Source organism: Mustelus asterias, chromosome 4, assembly GCF_964213995.1.
Source record: "Mustelus asterias chromosome 4, sMusAst1.hap1.1, whole genome shotgun sequence".
Taxonomy (NCBI): Eukaryota; Metazoa; Chordata; class Chondrichthyes; order Carcharhiniformes; family Triakidae; genus Mustelus; species Mustelus asterias.
In genome coordinates, this window is record NC_135804.1 from 104,623,971 (window position 1) to 104,637,727 (window position 13,757).

At 41.3% G+C, this 13,757-nt stretch overlaps 1 protein-coding gene across 2 annotated transcripts in view; it reads left to right on the plus strand.

Moving 5' to 3' along the window:
* Window positions 1-11,393: 11,393 nt before the first annotated feature.
* clcn5b (chloride channel, voltage-sensitive 5b) overlaps window positions 11,394-13,757 on the plus strand; it is a 140,289-nt gene continuing 137,925 nt past the window's right edge. Inside the window, exons 1-2 of one of the 2 annotated variants that reach the window (XM_078211514.1) lie at window positions 11,394-11,526; window positions 11,621-11,675. In XM_078211514.1, the coding sequence (XP_078067640.1) occupies window positions 11,670-11,675 (6 nt within the window). In that variant the 5' untranslated portion in view covers window positions 11,394-11,526; window positions 11,621-11,669. The remainder of the gene's footprint in view (window positions 11,527-11,620; window positions 11,676-13,757) is intronic. The other variant, XM_078211519.1, reaches the window with a different exon arrangement.

A 13,757-nucleotide genomic window follows, 5' to 3' on the forward strand; every position in this document is an offset into this window, starting at 1 on the left:
TGCACCATAAATATACATTGGCCACAGATGGAAGAAATACAATGCGTTGCATGTACATGTCAGCATTGAGTGTATGGGTCAAGTGTGGGAGGAAAATCATACATTGTGCCATATTTCAATCCAAATTAAAACATTGAAAATTCTAATAATTCTGTGGGGGGGGGGGGGGGAGGGTTTAATCCTTCAATTTCCATCTTCAACTAGTGGCAATCCAGATTTATGGCCCCTATTACTGATTTAATAATGACCTGAATTTTCCAGCAGATGTTTGACCCGACATGCCACTGATTTCTTTTTTCCACATTTCTTATTTTAATAATAAAGCAAAAATAATGTCCACATTTATTTTGTTTTTAACCAGAATAACCCATTCATTCTAACTCTCATCAAAAAATGCTTCAAAACACTTTAGTTACCTGTTTTTTTTCTGAGTTGCTTGGTTCCCTTTGTTCATTTTGAATTTGGGAGCCACATTCAAAAAGTTAATATACATGATTATAAATTGAACTTAAAGATTCTTGAACCCCAGAAGTGTAAAGATTGAGTAGTTGTGTCACACACGCAACCAGTTGAATTTGACAAACTGATGCACTGACAATCGGGTTTGACCCCCAACGAGGTTAGTTATTGGCTGTGCAGATTTAGCAGAGATAAGATTTATAAGCTAGGGTTTTCCAATCCTGCACTTACCTATCTAATGTTGTAGAATCCCTAGTGTAGAAGGAAGGCATAAGGCCTGATTGAGTCTCGTATCGACTCCCGGAAAGAGCATCGTACCTTGGCCCACCCCTCTGCCTATCCCCATAATCCCATGCATTTTACCATGGCTAATCCACCTAACCTACACAACTTTAGACACAAAAGGACAATTTAGCATAGCCAATTCACCGAACTTGCACATCTTTGGACTGTGGGAGGAAACCGCAGTGCCTGGAGGAAACCCACGTAGACACTAGGAGAATGTGCAAACTCCACATACACAGTCATCCAAGGCAGAAATCAAACCTGGGTCCTTGGCGTTGAGGCAGCAGTGCTAAACGCTGTGCCACCCTGTAAGCAGGCAAGCACGGAAATGTAAAATCCAGCCACATTGTTTTCCTAATCAAGTTTGATTTAAAGGTGCTCTTTCTCATATGACACATTGTTAAATTTCCAAACCTACTGCTTTCTCACTAGAACTTTAACGTTTAGAGCAGCTTGTCTGAATGGTGGATCTCTGCAGTGCAACATTCTCAATGCACTCACTTCCGAGTGTGGAATTCCAACCCACAATCTTTGCCTTGGGTAAGAAAGCTGTTAACTGAGCCAATGATTAGTGCTCTTGGCTAGTGCTCTATCATTCATGGTGATTTGCAATTGTCCTCTTGTCCAATCCTTCCCAGCAAATTTGGCTTTGAGGTTTGATGAGGACCATTTGGGGGGGGTACTAAGAAATATCGTTGAAAGAAATCTTTCGAATGCACAAACTGCACAATTAAAATTAAGATTTTTCACATTTTTGAGAACTTGAAGCAAGTTGAAGGAAAGACTGGCTTAAAAGGTTGGCTCTTCATGCCATCTTGTTTCAAAAATCAATTAGGGTGCACAACTTCAATGAGCTTAACTTTGTATGTATGTAAAAATCTCCTCACCTCCACCTTAAGTAGAAAAAAAAACAATTCTTGGGTTGCCTCCAAGCCTTCAACACTGAAACAAGGCTTTTCTTCACTGAGCTTTGCTTCCAACACCACCTTGTTACTCTTTAGGTATGTGCTTCAGTGTCACTCTGAATATTTTGTGATACCCTTAGTTAATGGAGCCAGATATTGAGAGCCTGGCCGACTATTTGATTTGTTGAGCAGGATTTGTCGGGAACAGACTTGTGGGACATGGATTCACATTAGCATTTCTTAATGTTGGTGGAAGTCAGTAGCAACTAAGGTGGTATACAGCAGAAGCCCTATTCTCAGTATGGGGAGAAGTGCAGGATGATAAAAGTCAGAGGAAGAGCCATTGATGGATTTCATCTTGACAAATGAGCTGAGTTGGTGCAGGAAACATGGCATGGCTCAATGGAGTAAGTGGAGGACAAGAGAGACAGAAAATAGGTGGCGTGAAAGTGCCAAAGCATTGAAAGTTAAGGCCATTATTCTGGAAAAAATATTTTGGAACACTGCCTGGGATGCTCGGGAAGACATTGAAACAATTGAGCTACCCAGAGCCCTGCACTGATGAGGCAGTACCTTGTGTTCCTGTTGTGCATCACTGAATCATGAAGCTTAATCTTCATGCAAAACCAAAGCAGATAAAGTATTTACCAAATGAAAGCTGTGCAGAACACAGCATCCAACAGGAGAATGCCATGCAGTGATTTCAGAATCTACTAGAAAATTGTAGTTGTTTAATCGGAAAATATATAAAAACTGTGAATAATTTATTTTTTTATTGTACATAACAGAACCCAATTTGATTAGTGATAAATGTTTGGATATATTTGTAATCCTAACATTTTTCTTTATTTAGCTTTGAAAAGCAAACAAAAACTGTAGATATCTGGAATTCTGGTGATAAAGTAGTAAATTGTTAGATGATGTTGACAACTTTCAATATATATAAGTCTGCTTCCTGATTTTAAAAAACTACAGGACTCTGCCTCTTCACTGTATGCAAGTAACTGTAAATTCACAAGGGTCAAATGTAATTCAAATTGATTTAATCTTAGTATGATATTTAGTTTAAGAATATTAATATGCACTTGTAATATCTCGTATTTTATACAGGCACCTGATTAAACTGCTTTGTTATATATACCATGATTCAGTGTGAATTTTAATGCATCTCAGTAGAAAATTAATTTTCCAGATGGTCAACAATGCCAAATATCAGCAGTATTGTTGATTGATTTACTGATATCTTATACCTAAAAACCTACACCTGTGCTTTTCTCCTGTAATCCAGGTTAGATTGAATGTCTTTTCAAATGAACTGGATTTGGGATCTTTCTACACCTGTCTGCTAATTACAAAGTACATTTATGTCTATTGTTGTAATTTTCTCAATTATTTCATTTCTTATTACTCTCTCACATTTAAGTGGCCACGTGTTAAATCTTTAGACAGGGGATTGGAGTTTAGACACAAAAGTAAAATATTGCAGATGCTGAAAATCTGAAATAAAGACAGAAAATGCTAGAAATACTCTCGGTCAAGTAGCATCTGTGAAGAGAAACACAGTCTGCATTTCACGAGGTGAAGGTTCGTCATCAACCTGAAATGTTAACTCCCTTTGTCCCCATAGATTTTGCTTGACCAGCTGAGTATTTCCAACATTAATGCAAATATTGGGAGTCTGGTCGCACAGGCTCAAGATGGCTCGTGGCACAAAATGAGTCCACCTCCATTTCAAAAAAAACCATACACCAGTGTTTGACTGTTTTTCCTTTACAGTCTAGTGGAGAGTCTGCTTTAGAATAGGCTGAGCTTCCCCCAGCAGTACTCATCAATGGGGAAATCATGGGCTTATGGTGCCTGATTTTTCATCAATTTAAATATATTTTTGCTCTGCCCTTGCCATAGATATCGCAAAATATTTATTAGTGACACTGCAATGAAGTTATTGTGAAAATCTCCGAATTGCCACACTCCAGCATCTGTTCAGGTACACTGAGGGAGAATTTAGTATGGCCAATATATCTAACCAGCATGTCTTTTGGGCTATGGGAGGAAACCAGAGGAAACCCATATAGATACGGGGAGAACGTGCAGACTCTGCACAGACAGTGACCCAAGCCGTGAGTCAAACCTGCTGTGAGATAGCAGTACTAACCACTGTGCCACCATGTGATTAAAATTGTTGAGTAACTTTGGCAAATTAAATTGAATTGTATCTACTAACATTATAATAAAGTGCCATACCAGATTAAATTGTACTTCATATTCTTTTGAAGCGTTTTAATAAAAGCAATTTAATGTCATAAAGGAAGTCACCTTGATGACAGTCAACAAAGTGAACGTTATGTTTTGTAAGGCTTAGAACTTGGGCCAAAGTACATGAAAGAGTACTATTTAAAGTTCTTCCAATGTTTGGCTGCCTGAGGGATAATTTAACCAAATGAAATATTTTATCTACAAATAAATGTATTTATATTTAACTGTGTAATTTTTATCTGGAAGGAAATTATAGAAAGTCCCTCAAAGCAAAGTTCGAGGCATATCCAAAATCTCCATTGGAATGAGGGAAAAGAACATTGTGACACAGAAAACAGGAGCAGGAATAGGTCTTTCGACCTCTCAAGCCTGTGCTGTCATTCAATATGATCATGCTTGATCCTGTGTCTCAACACTATTCTCCCCCACTTTCACCATACTCCTTGACACCTTTGAGAGTCTACAAATCAATTTCCTTTTGATTTGATTTATTATTGTCACGTATTAGTATACAGCGAAAAATATTGCTTCTTGCACACTTAGCAGACAAAACATACCTTACATGGAGAAGGAGAGAGTGCAGAATGTTGTGTTACAGTCATAGCTAGAGCATAGAGAAAGGTCAGCTTAATATGAGGGAGGTCCATTCAAAAATGATGGCAGCAGGGAAGAAGCCATTCTTGAGTTGGTTGATGCGTGTCCTCAGACTTGTGGAAGAGAGTATGTCTGGGGTGCATGGGGTCCTTGATTATGCTGGCTGTTTTTCTGAGGCATCAAGAAGTATGGACAGAGTCAGTATTTGGGAGGCTGGATTGAGTGATGGTCTGGGCTTTGTTAATGACCCTTTGTAGTTTCTTGCAGGAGCCATACTAAGCTGTGATACAAACAGAAAGAATGCTTTCTATGGTACACCTGTAAAAGTTGGTGGGAGTCGTAGCAGGCATGCCAAATTTTCTTAGCCTTCTGAAAAAGTAGAGGTGTTGGTGGGCTTTTAAATCATAGATCATAGAAACCCTACAGTGTAGAAGGAGGCCATTCGGCCCATTGAGTCTGCACTGACAACAATCTCACCCCAGGCCCTATCCCTACAACCCCACGCATTTACCCCGCTAATCCCTACACATCCAGGGAACTAAGTGTCAATTTAGCATAACCAATCAACCTAACCTGTTTGGGTGACTGTGGGAGGAAACTCGCACAGACACGGGGAGAATGTACAAACTCCACACAGTCACCCAAGCGGGGAATTGGACCCGGGTCCCTGGAGCTGTGAGACAGCTGTGCTAACCACTGTGCCATCGTGCTGTCTTTCTTAACTATAGTGTCAGCATGGGGGGGACCAGGACAGGTTGTTGGTGATCTGAATACTGAGAAACTTGAAGCTCTTGACCATTTCCATTTCGTCCCCACTGATGTAGACAGGGGCATGTCGTCCACGATGCTTCCTGAAGTTGATCACTATCTCCATTTTGTTGACATTAAGGGAGAGATTATTTTCGTCGTACCAGTTCACCATATTCTCTACCTCTTTCCTGTACTCCGTCTCATCATTGTTTGAGATCCAGTGATGTCATCAGCAAACTTGAAAATCGAGTTGTTGGGGAATTTGGCCACACAGTCATAAGTGTAAAAGGAATATAGTAGGAGCTGAGGACACAGCCTTGTGGGGCACCGGTGTTGAGGATGATCATGGAGGAGGTGTTGTTGCCTATCCTTACTGATTGCGTTCTGTGGTTTCGGAAGTTCAGGATCCAGTCACAGAGGGAGGAGCTGAGCCCCAGGCCTTGGAGATGAGTTTTTTTGGAATAATGGTGTTGAAGGCTGAGCTGTAGTCAATAAATATGAGTCTGACATAAGCGTCTTTGTTATATCTTGGAGTTCCAGGGTTGAGTGTAGGGCCAGGGAGATGGCGCGTGCTGTGGACCTGTAGCGACGATAGGCAAACTGTAGTGGATCCAGGCAATCTGGGAGGCCAGAAATGATTTGTGTCATGTCTAACCTTTCGAAGCACTTCATAATGAAGGACATCAGAGCCACCAGACGATAGTCATTAAGGCAGACGGCCTGGCTTTTCTTTGGTACCTGGATGATGGTTGTCTTCTTGAAGTAGATAGGGACCTCAGATTGGTGAAAAGAGAGGTTGAAGATGTCCGCGAATACCCTCGCCAGCTGGTCCACGCATGATCTGTGTATTCGTCCGGGTACCCAATCCGGGCCAGTCGCTTTCGTGGATTGACTTTCAAGAAGGCTGCACTGACGTATGTGATGGTGACCTTGGATATGGGTTTGGCCAAGGCTTCCAGGTAGAGGGCATGCTCTTGCTGACCTCTTGCTCAAAAGAGGCATAAAATACATTGAGCGATTTTACATGCCTTCATCTTGTAGCTTGTTATGTCTTGCAGACCTTGCCATAGTTGATGGGAGTCCATCTGGCTAGACTGGCACTCTAGCTTGGTCCGGTACTGTCTTTTGGCATCTTTGATGGATCTCTGAAGATCATATCTGGATTTCTTGTATAGCTCAGGGTCGCCTGACTTGAACACCTCAGACCCATCTGTGGTGGGTAAGTTGTTGGAAGGTACTTTGAGAGACAGGATCTACAGGCATTTAGAGATGCAAGGACTGATTAGGGACAGTTAGCATGGCTTTGTGAGTGGAAAATCATGTCTCACAAATTTGATTAAGTTTTTTGAAGGGGTAACCAAGAAGGTAGATGAGGCCAGTGCAGTTGATGTTGTCTACATGGACTTTAGCAAGGCCTTTGACAAGGTATCGCATGGTAGGTTGTTGCATAAGGTTAAATCTTACGGGATCCAGAGTGAGGTATCTAAATGGATACAAAATTGCCTTCTTGGCAGAAGCCAGAGGGTGGTTGTAGAGGGTTGTTTTTCAAACTGGAGGCCTGTGACCAGTGGTGTGCCTCAGGGATCAGTACTGAGTCCACTGTTATTTGTCATTTATATTAATGATTTGGATGAGAATATAGGAGGCATGGTTAGTAAGTTTGCAGATGACACCAAGATTGATGGCATAGTGGACAGTAAAGAAAGTTATCTCCGATTGCAACGGGATCTTGATCAATTGGGCCAGTGGGCTGACGAATGGCAGATGGAGTTTAATTTTGACAAATGTGAGGTGATGCATTTTGGTAGATTGAACCAGAGCAGGACTTACTCAGTTAATGGTAGGGCATTGAGGAGAGTTACAGAACAAAGAGATCTAGGGGTACATGTTCATAGCTCCTTGAAAGTGGAGTCACAGGTGGACAGAGTGGTGAAGAAGGCATTCGGCATGCTTGGTTTCATCGGTCAGAACATTAAATACAGGAGTTGGGACGTCTTGTTGAAGTTGTACAAGACATTGGTAAGGCCACACTTGGAATACTGTGTGCAGTTCTGGTCACCCTATTATAGAAAGGATATTATTAAACTGGAAAGAGTGCAGAAAAGATTTACTAGGATGCTACTGGGACTTGATGGTATGAGTTATAAGGAGAGGCTGGATAGACTGGGACTTTTTTCTGTGGAGCGTAGGAGGCTGAGGGGTGACCTTATAGAGGTCTACAAAATAATGAGGGGCATTGATAAGATAGTCAATATCTCTTCCCAAAACTAGAGAGCGTAGTTTTAAGGTGAGAGGGGAGAGATACAAAAGTGTCCAGAGAGGCAATTGTTTCACACAGAGGGTGGTGAGGTGTCTGGAACAAGCTGCCAGAGGTAGTAGTAGAGGCGGGTACAATTTTGTCTTTTAAAAAGCATTTAGATAGTTACATGGATAAGATGGGTATGGAGGGATATGGGCCAAATGCGGGCAATTGGGATTAGCTTAGGGGTTTAAAAAATAAAGTGGCATGGACAGGTTGGGCCAAAGGGCCTGTTTCCATGCTGTAAACCTCTATGACTGTATGAGACCGGGACTTCAGCAGTGGATATCCCTGTTCATCCTTGGTTTCCGGTTGGGAAACATGTGGATTTGCTTCTTTGGCACACAGTCTTCTGAACACTTATTAATGAAGACAGTTACTGTGGTGGCGTACTTGTTCAGGTTGGTCACTGAGTTTTTAAATCGTGACCAGTCTACTGACTCAAAGGAGATCATTCGATTCCACAGACCAATATTTCACAACTTCCTTTAACGGATTCTCCTATTTCAATTTTTGCTTGTAACCCAAGGGCAGGAGCACAGCCTTGTGGTCTGATTTGCCAAAGTGTGAGTGAGCGATAGAGCACTGGTATGTTTGATATTTGTGTAGCAGCGGTCTAGAATGTTTGGGCCTCTGGTGGAACAGGAGACGTGTTGGTGGTATCTTGGTAGGACTCTCTTGAGCTTGGCTTGATTGAAATCCCCGGCCACGATGAACAAAGCTTCGGGATGTTTCATCTCAGGCTATTTGCGGTGGTATATATTTCATCCAGCGCGATCTTCATATCCGCTGTCAGGATAACAGAGGTGAGCTCCCACGGAAGGTAGTAGGGCGACATTTTCGCGTCAGGTATTCTAGGCCCGGGGAGCAGCAACTTGCCAGTGTTGCTATGTCTAGGCACCAAGAGATGTTGATTAGAAGGCTGTTGTCTGGTCCATTCGATGGTTTGAGAAGTCCTCTGATTATAGGCACAGTCCAGTGAAGCAGGAGTGAGCCATGTCTCCGTGAAACAGAATACACAGCAGTCTCTCAGTTCCCTTTGGGAGCTGAGTCTGGCTTTAAGTTCATCTAGCTTATTTTCCAGAGTTTGGACATTTGCCAGGAGTAAGCTGGAGGGGGCGGGGGGGTGTTTGGACCCATATTGTTTCACTCTCACCTGCAAGCCTGCACATTTTCCATGCTCCCTGGAGTGATGGTTTCTTTTTGTGCCTGGAAGACGGTGAGAGTAGTATGCGGTATTAAGGGTATAGGTGCGTCAAATGAGGTTCTTCGCTTTGGTTGGTGCGTGGATGGAGGATTTGTTGTCTTGTTTTCAATTCCTGCATTGCTAAATGGATCTGCGTGATTGGGCGTTTCTTCTTCACTATGTTCAGTGATTTGGTCTTCACATCCTCTGTGGTAAAGAATTCCACAGCTTCACCACCCTCTGAGTGAAGAAGTTTCTCCTCACCTCAATCCTAAATGGCCAATTTTTTAAATATCCAAAATGTTTTTTGTATGTATCCAGAAGACCCCTCCCCCACTGGGCCATCTGCCACCTGTTCTTAAGTTTTGCTTTCACCAAGCACTGGCCTTTGTTCTCCCAGTAACACGTTCTATCATCTTACCTTTATGCAACTACCAGCTCCTTCCCCTGCCGTTAATGCTTTCTCTGTCTCATCATAGAATCCCTACAGTGTAGAAGGAGGCCATTTGGCCCATCGGGTCTGCACCAACTCTCCGACAGAGCATCTTACCCAGGCCCACCCACCAACGTATCCCATAACCTCACGTATTTACCCCACTAATTCCCCTAATCTACACTTTGCACACTAAGGGGCAATTGAGCATGGTTAATCCACCCAACATGCACAGCTTTGGACTTTGGGAGGAAACTGGAGCACCCAAAAGAAACCCACACAGACATTGGAACAACGTTTCCTCCCACAGTCCAAAGATGTGCGGGTTAGATTGATTGGCCGTGCTAAATTGACCCTAGTGACAGCAAATTAGCAGGGTAAATGAAGGTTATGGGAATAGGGCCTGGGTGAGATTGTGGTCGGTACAGACTTGATGGGCTGAATGGCCTCCTTCTATACTGTAGGGATTCTATGAATGTGCAAACTCCACACAGATAGTCACTCAAAGCTGGACTTTAACCCGGGTGGCTGGTGCTATGAGGCAGCAGTGCTAACCACTGTGCCACCATGCTGTCCATCTTGTGACCTATACATCTTTGTTGCAATCTCTCTTATCTTCCACCAATCACTGACCTTCTAATCTGCTCCAGCTGATCCATTCCCTCTTGCACAGTATACAATCCAATGCATTTATCCCTCTCCTTAACTCTGAAGAAGTAATATGGACTTGAAATACTAACTCTATTTTCTCTCTTCAGACTTACTGGGTGGGATTTTAAGGCCTCGCTCATCCCAAAGCCGTAAAATCCCACCTGAGTTCAATGAACCTTTCCATGGTCCACTCCTCACCCGCTTCGATTCCCATGGCAGGCGGGAGAGTAAAATTCCAGCCATTGAGTTTTTCCAGCATTTTCTGTTTTTGTTTCCGCTTCCAGAATCTGCAATACTTTGCTTTCATTAAGTAACCCTTTCTCATTGCACAATACCAAAGCTAAGATAGCCTGTTCCCTAGTTGGTAGCGGTTTAAAAGAAATCTTGTACACACTCCAGGAATTCATCCACCACAGTATTACTGGTTTGTCCAGTCTATATGTAGATTAAAGTCATTCATGATTACTGTAACACTTTACACGTATCTCTAATTTCCTGTTTAACGAAATCTGCTACTTTTGCACTGTTGTTTGGAGGTCTTTAGGGAGCTCCCACTATATATTTGTTGGCTCCTTGTTGCTTCCTAGTTCCACCCTGATTCTACATCTAGATCTGAGCCAATACCCTTTCTATTACATTGATTTCATCCTTAAGTAACAATGTCATGCCACCCTCCTTTTGTTTTCTATCTGTCCTTCCTAAATATCTAAGTATACTTGGATATTCAGTTCCCAGCCTTAGTCACTGTGCATGATCATAATCATATCATGAATGTTTACATCTAGTTGAGCAGTTAATTTGTCTACTTTACTGTGAATGTTACATGCATTTAGATACGGTGCCTTTCTTTAAACATTTTTACACATTTTTTTGTACAATGGCCCTAATTTCTGCTAGTTTTTGTTTCCTCTGCCTTTCACTTTTGCTTTCTACTTTTCTGTCTTAATTTCTATCTTTATTTTCCCCTCTTGTGTCTTCCCACTCAGGTTCCCATTCCCCTACCACTCCAGTTTATTCCTCCTCTACAGTACGAGCGAATATCCCTGTGAGGTTATTGGTTCTGGACCTGCTGGTGTGCAATGTATCTAGCTTACACGGGTCCCATCTTCCCCACAATCAATCCCATAGTTTCCGGAATCTAAATCCCTCACTCCTACACCATTTCTCCAATCATGTGTTCATCTGGTCTATTCTCCTATTCTGGATCTTTCTAGCATGTGGGAATGGGAGTAATCCTGAGATTATTACTTTTGTGGTGCAGTTTTTCAATTTATTTCCTAGTGAGCTTGTGGTTTTACATGTCAATTGAGATGAAGATCGTTTATTAATTTATCAATGTAGAGCATTCTAAACTTTGTTTTCAATCCAAACATAGCTAATTCCATGACAAAATGGAGATGTAGCAGGATTAAATGGTACAGTATGGTAGTGATATAATTGCAAAGTTCAGGTGCTGTCTCTGTTATGCTAGTGAAAAAGGAAATGGAGTGTTAAAATAAATGGTTGTTGACAAATCCGCTAATCATTAAACTGGCCAGTGGAACTGTTCAGGATTGATTTCGCATTCAGTCACCACAGAAAGAGAGACACTTTCAAGAAGGAAATTGGGAAATTGTGAACCCACATCCTGTTTTATTACCTGTCTGTTCAAATTAATGTATGGAAGATCAGGGACTGCAAGCTCACAATTTCTTGACCCGTGATCCAGGTGAGTTCCACTCTTTGTTGGAAGAATTTAACTGATTGGGAATTCAGTCCTGTGGCTTATTTTACTGAGTAAATTTGCATTATTTGTTGAACAGTGCAAAGGACAATCCTAGAGTCAAAAAACATGACGTGGGCTTTACTACAATGCAAGTAAGACCTGACCATTTGGCACTGTTGCCATAGTGTTGGCTATGCAGACTAGAGCATCCCAGGTTTTGTGTGCTGAGTTAGTTGATTGTAATAGTTTTCATGCTACAACCAGCTTTATTTCCAATCAGTTAAGATTTCTGCTTCTTATTTCAGTACAGGACTGGAGAATATGTGTAAATGTATAGGTATCTGGATCATGTCCTCTTGTGGTACCTTCCATCTATTAGCTCCCTGTCTTAGTTTACTCATGAGGAATAATTTGTTTTACTGAACCTTGCTCTTGACCTTTGTTGGTGTGGCCTTGGTGTCAGGGACCACTGAATGATTATCAGATATTGTACTGGCTGAGTTTCTTTTGTTCCCCTTGTTCTTTTAGCAGCTGTTTTTAATACCCTAGTTTCTACACTGGTGGAGGTGAGTTCATTCAAAGGGACTCAGTATGGGTTAATGCCTTCAGAAGTGGAAATGAGCAAAACCAAATCAACTGATTCCAACTCTTTGACAGTGTATGTGCTCTCCTATGTTGGCAACCATCCCTTTCATTACCATTTTTCCTTTTAAGCATTCCAAAATGGATGCAATTGACCAAATGCTATGGTTGATTCCCTATAGGTTATGCAACTCATTTTTGAGGGGATGGGGTGGGTGCAATCGGGCAATCCAGTGCCAATACTGCTCTCAGATTATCACCAAAACGTGCACAATAACATTCTGGTGAAGACCCTTCTTTTCTTATTTTCAGAAGTATTGATTGTACTCTCGTCTCCCTTTTCTCACTTGAAATTTAGGGCTTTTGGCTAAAATTTGTAAGTAAGTTTGTGCATATTACCTGTTGTAAATAAGATAGTATTGTCAACTGTACATCAATCGATGCTTTTTATTTCGAACATGTTATGGTTCAGGTCAGAAACTCCAAGGTGTTCTATGGAGCCCGCTTGGATTATAAGTTTTGCATCTTGAATTTGGCTAGGATAAGCATGAGATGTTTCACTTCAGGTATGATTCAAGTGACCCACTAGTGATCTTTTATCAAACAAAGTTTATTTAACAATATAGTTAACATGTATAGTAAGAAAATTAACAAGAACTTTCATCACTTACGAACAATCATGATAATGTATAACCCTTAACAAAGAAATCTACAGTGTTCCAGTCAACAAAATCCCATAGACAAAAAACCCTTTTCACAGGTTTTTACACAGCACAGACTAATGCTCACGTAGCACTGGAAATTGAGTCCTTTGGTTGGAGAATTGAAATCTCTCAGTCTTGATACACTCAGAACAGGTTGAAGTCAAAACAGCTTCCCAGAACATCAGGGACTTTAGGCAGACTACTAACAGCAGACTCTTTCCTTCAGGAAAGCAAAACCTTGCTTTAAGATCACCAGCAGTATTTCCAAATAAAACAGGGAGAGAGAGACTTCTGTCCAACTTGCTATCCCTGTTAAAACCCAACTGCAACTCAGACCTAAAAATTAAATCTTAAACTCACTGGGAAAAAAATCTGTCCAAAAACACATGACTGTCCTCCTAACAATGCAGGATCGTAAAACTAATCCCAGAGTAAACATAAACAACCCCATTTAAACCACTTAAGTAAGAATAAAAGGTCTCACTGTAGTCAGCCCGGCAACATAATGACATCAGCTAAGGCTGTGAGCTGAGAAACACTGACTGTGAGAGCTGCAGAGATCATGATTTTTTTTAAAATCTCTTAAAGCTACACTAATGTCACAAACAGGAAACAGAAATGCTTAAGTTAATTAACTTTAAAGATATTGTTACCACCACTTTGCACTGTAATTTTAATAGCAGATATTGTTTGGTTAACAACTAAATATTTTAATAATAAAGGGTTAAGATTTGGTATTTCTGGCAGGTTTGCACACATCTTATGTCAATGTGTGTGTGGACGTGGATCAAGATGTATCATACAACTTTTATTTTTGGCCCTGCTTCCGTAAAACCACACCACACAGTGTACTATGATAACTAGGCACATAATGTACAAGAACTAGAAAAACAACAGTGTCAGAAAAAAATTGAAAATAGAAGAAACTTGTGTTTGAAGTTAAAAGCA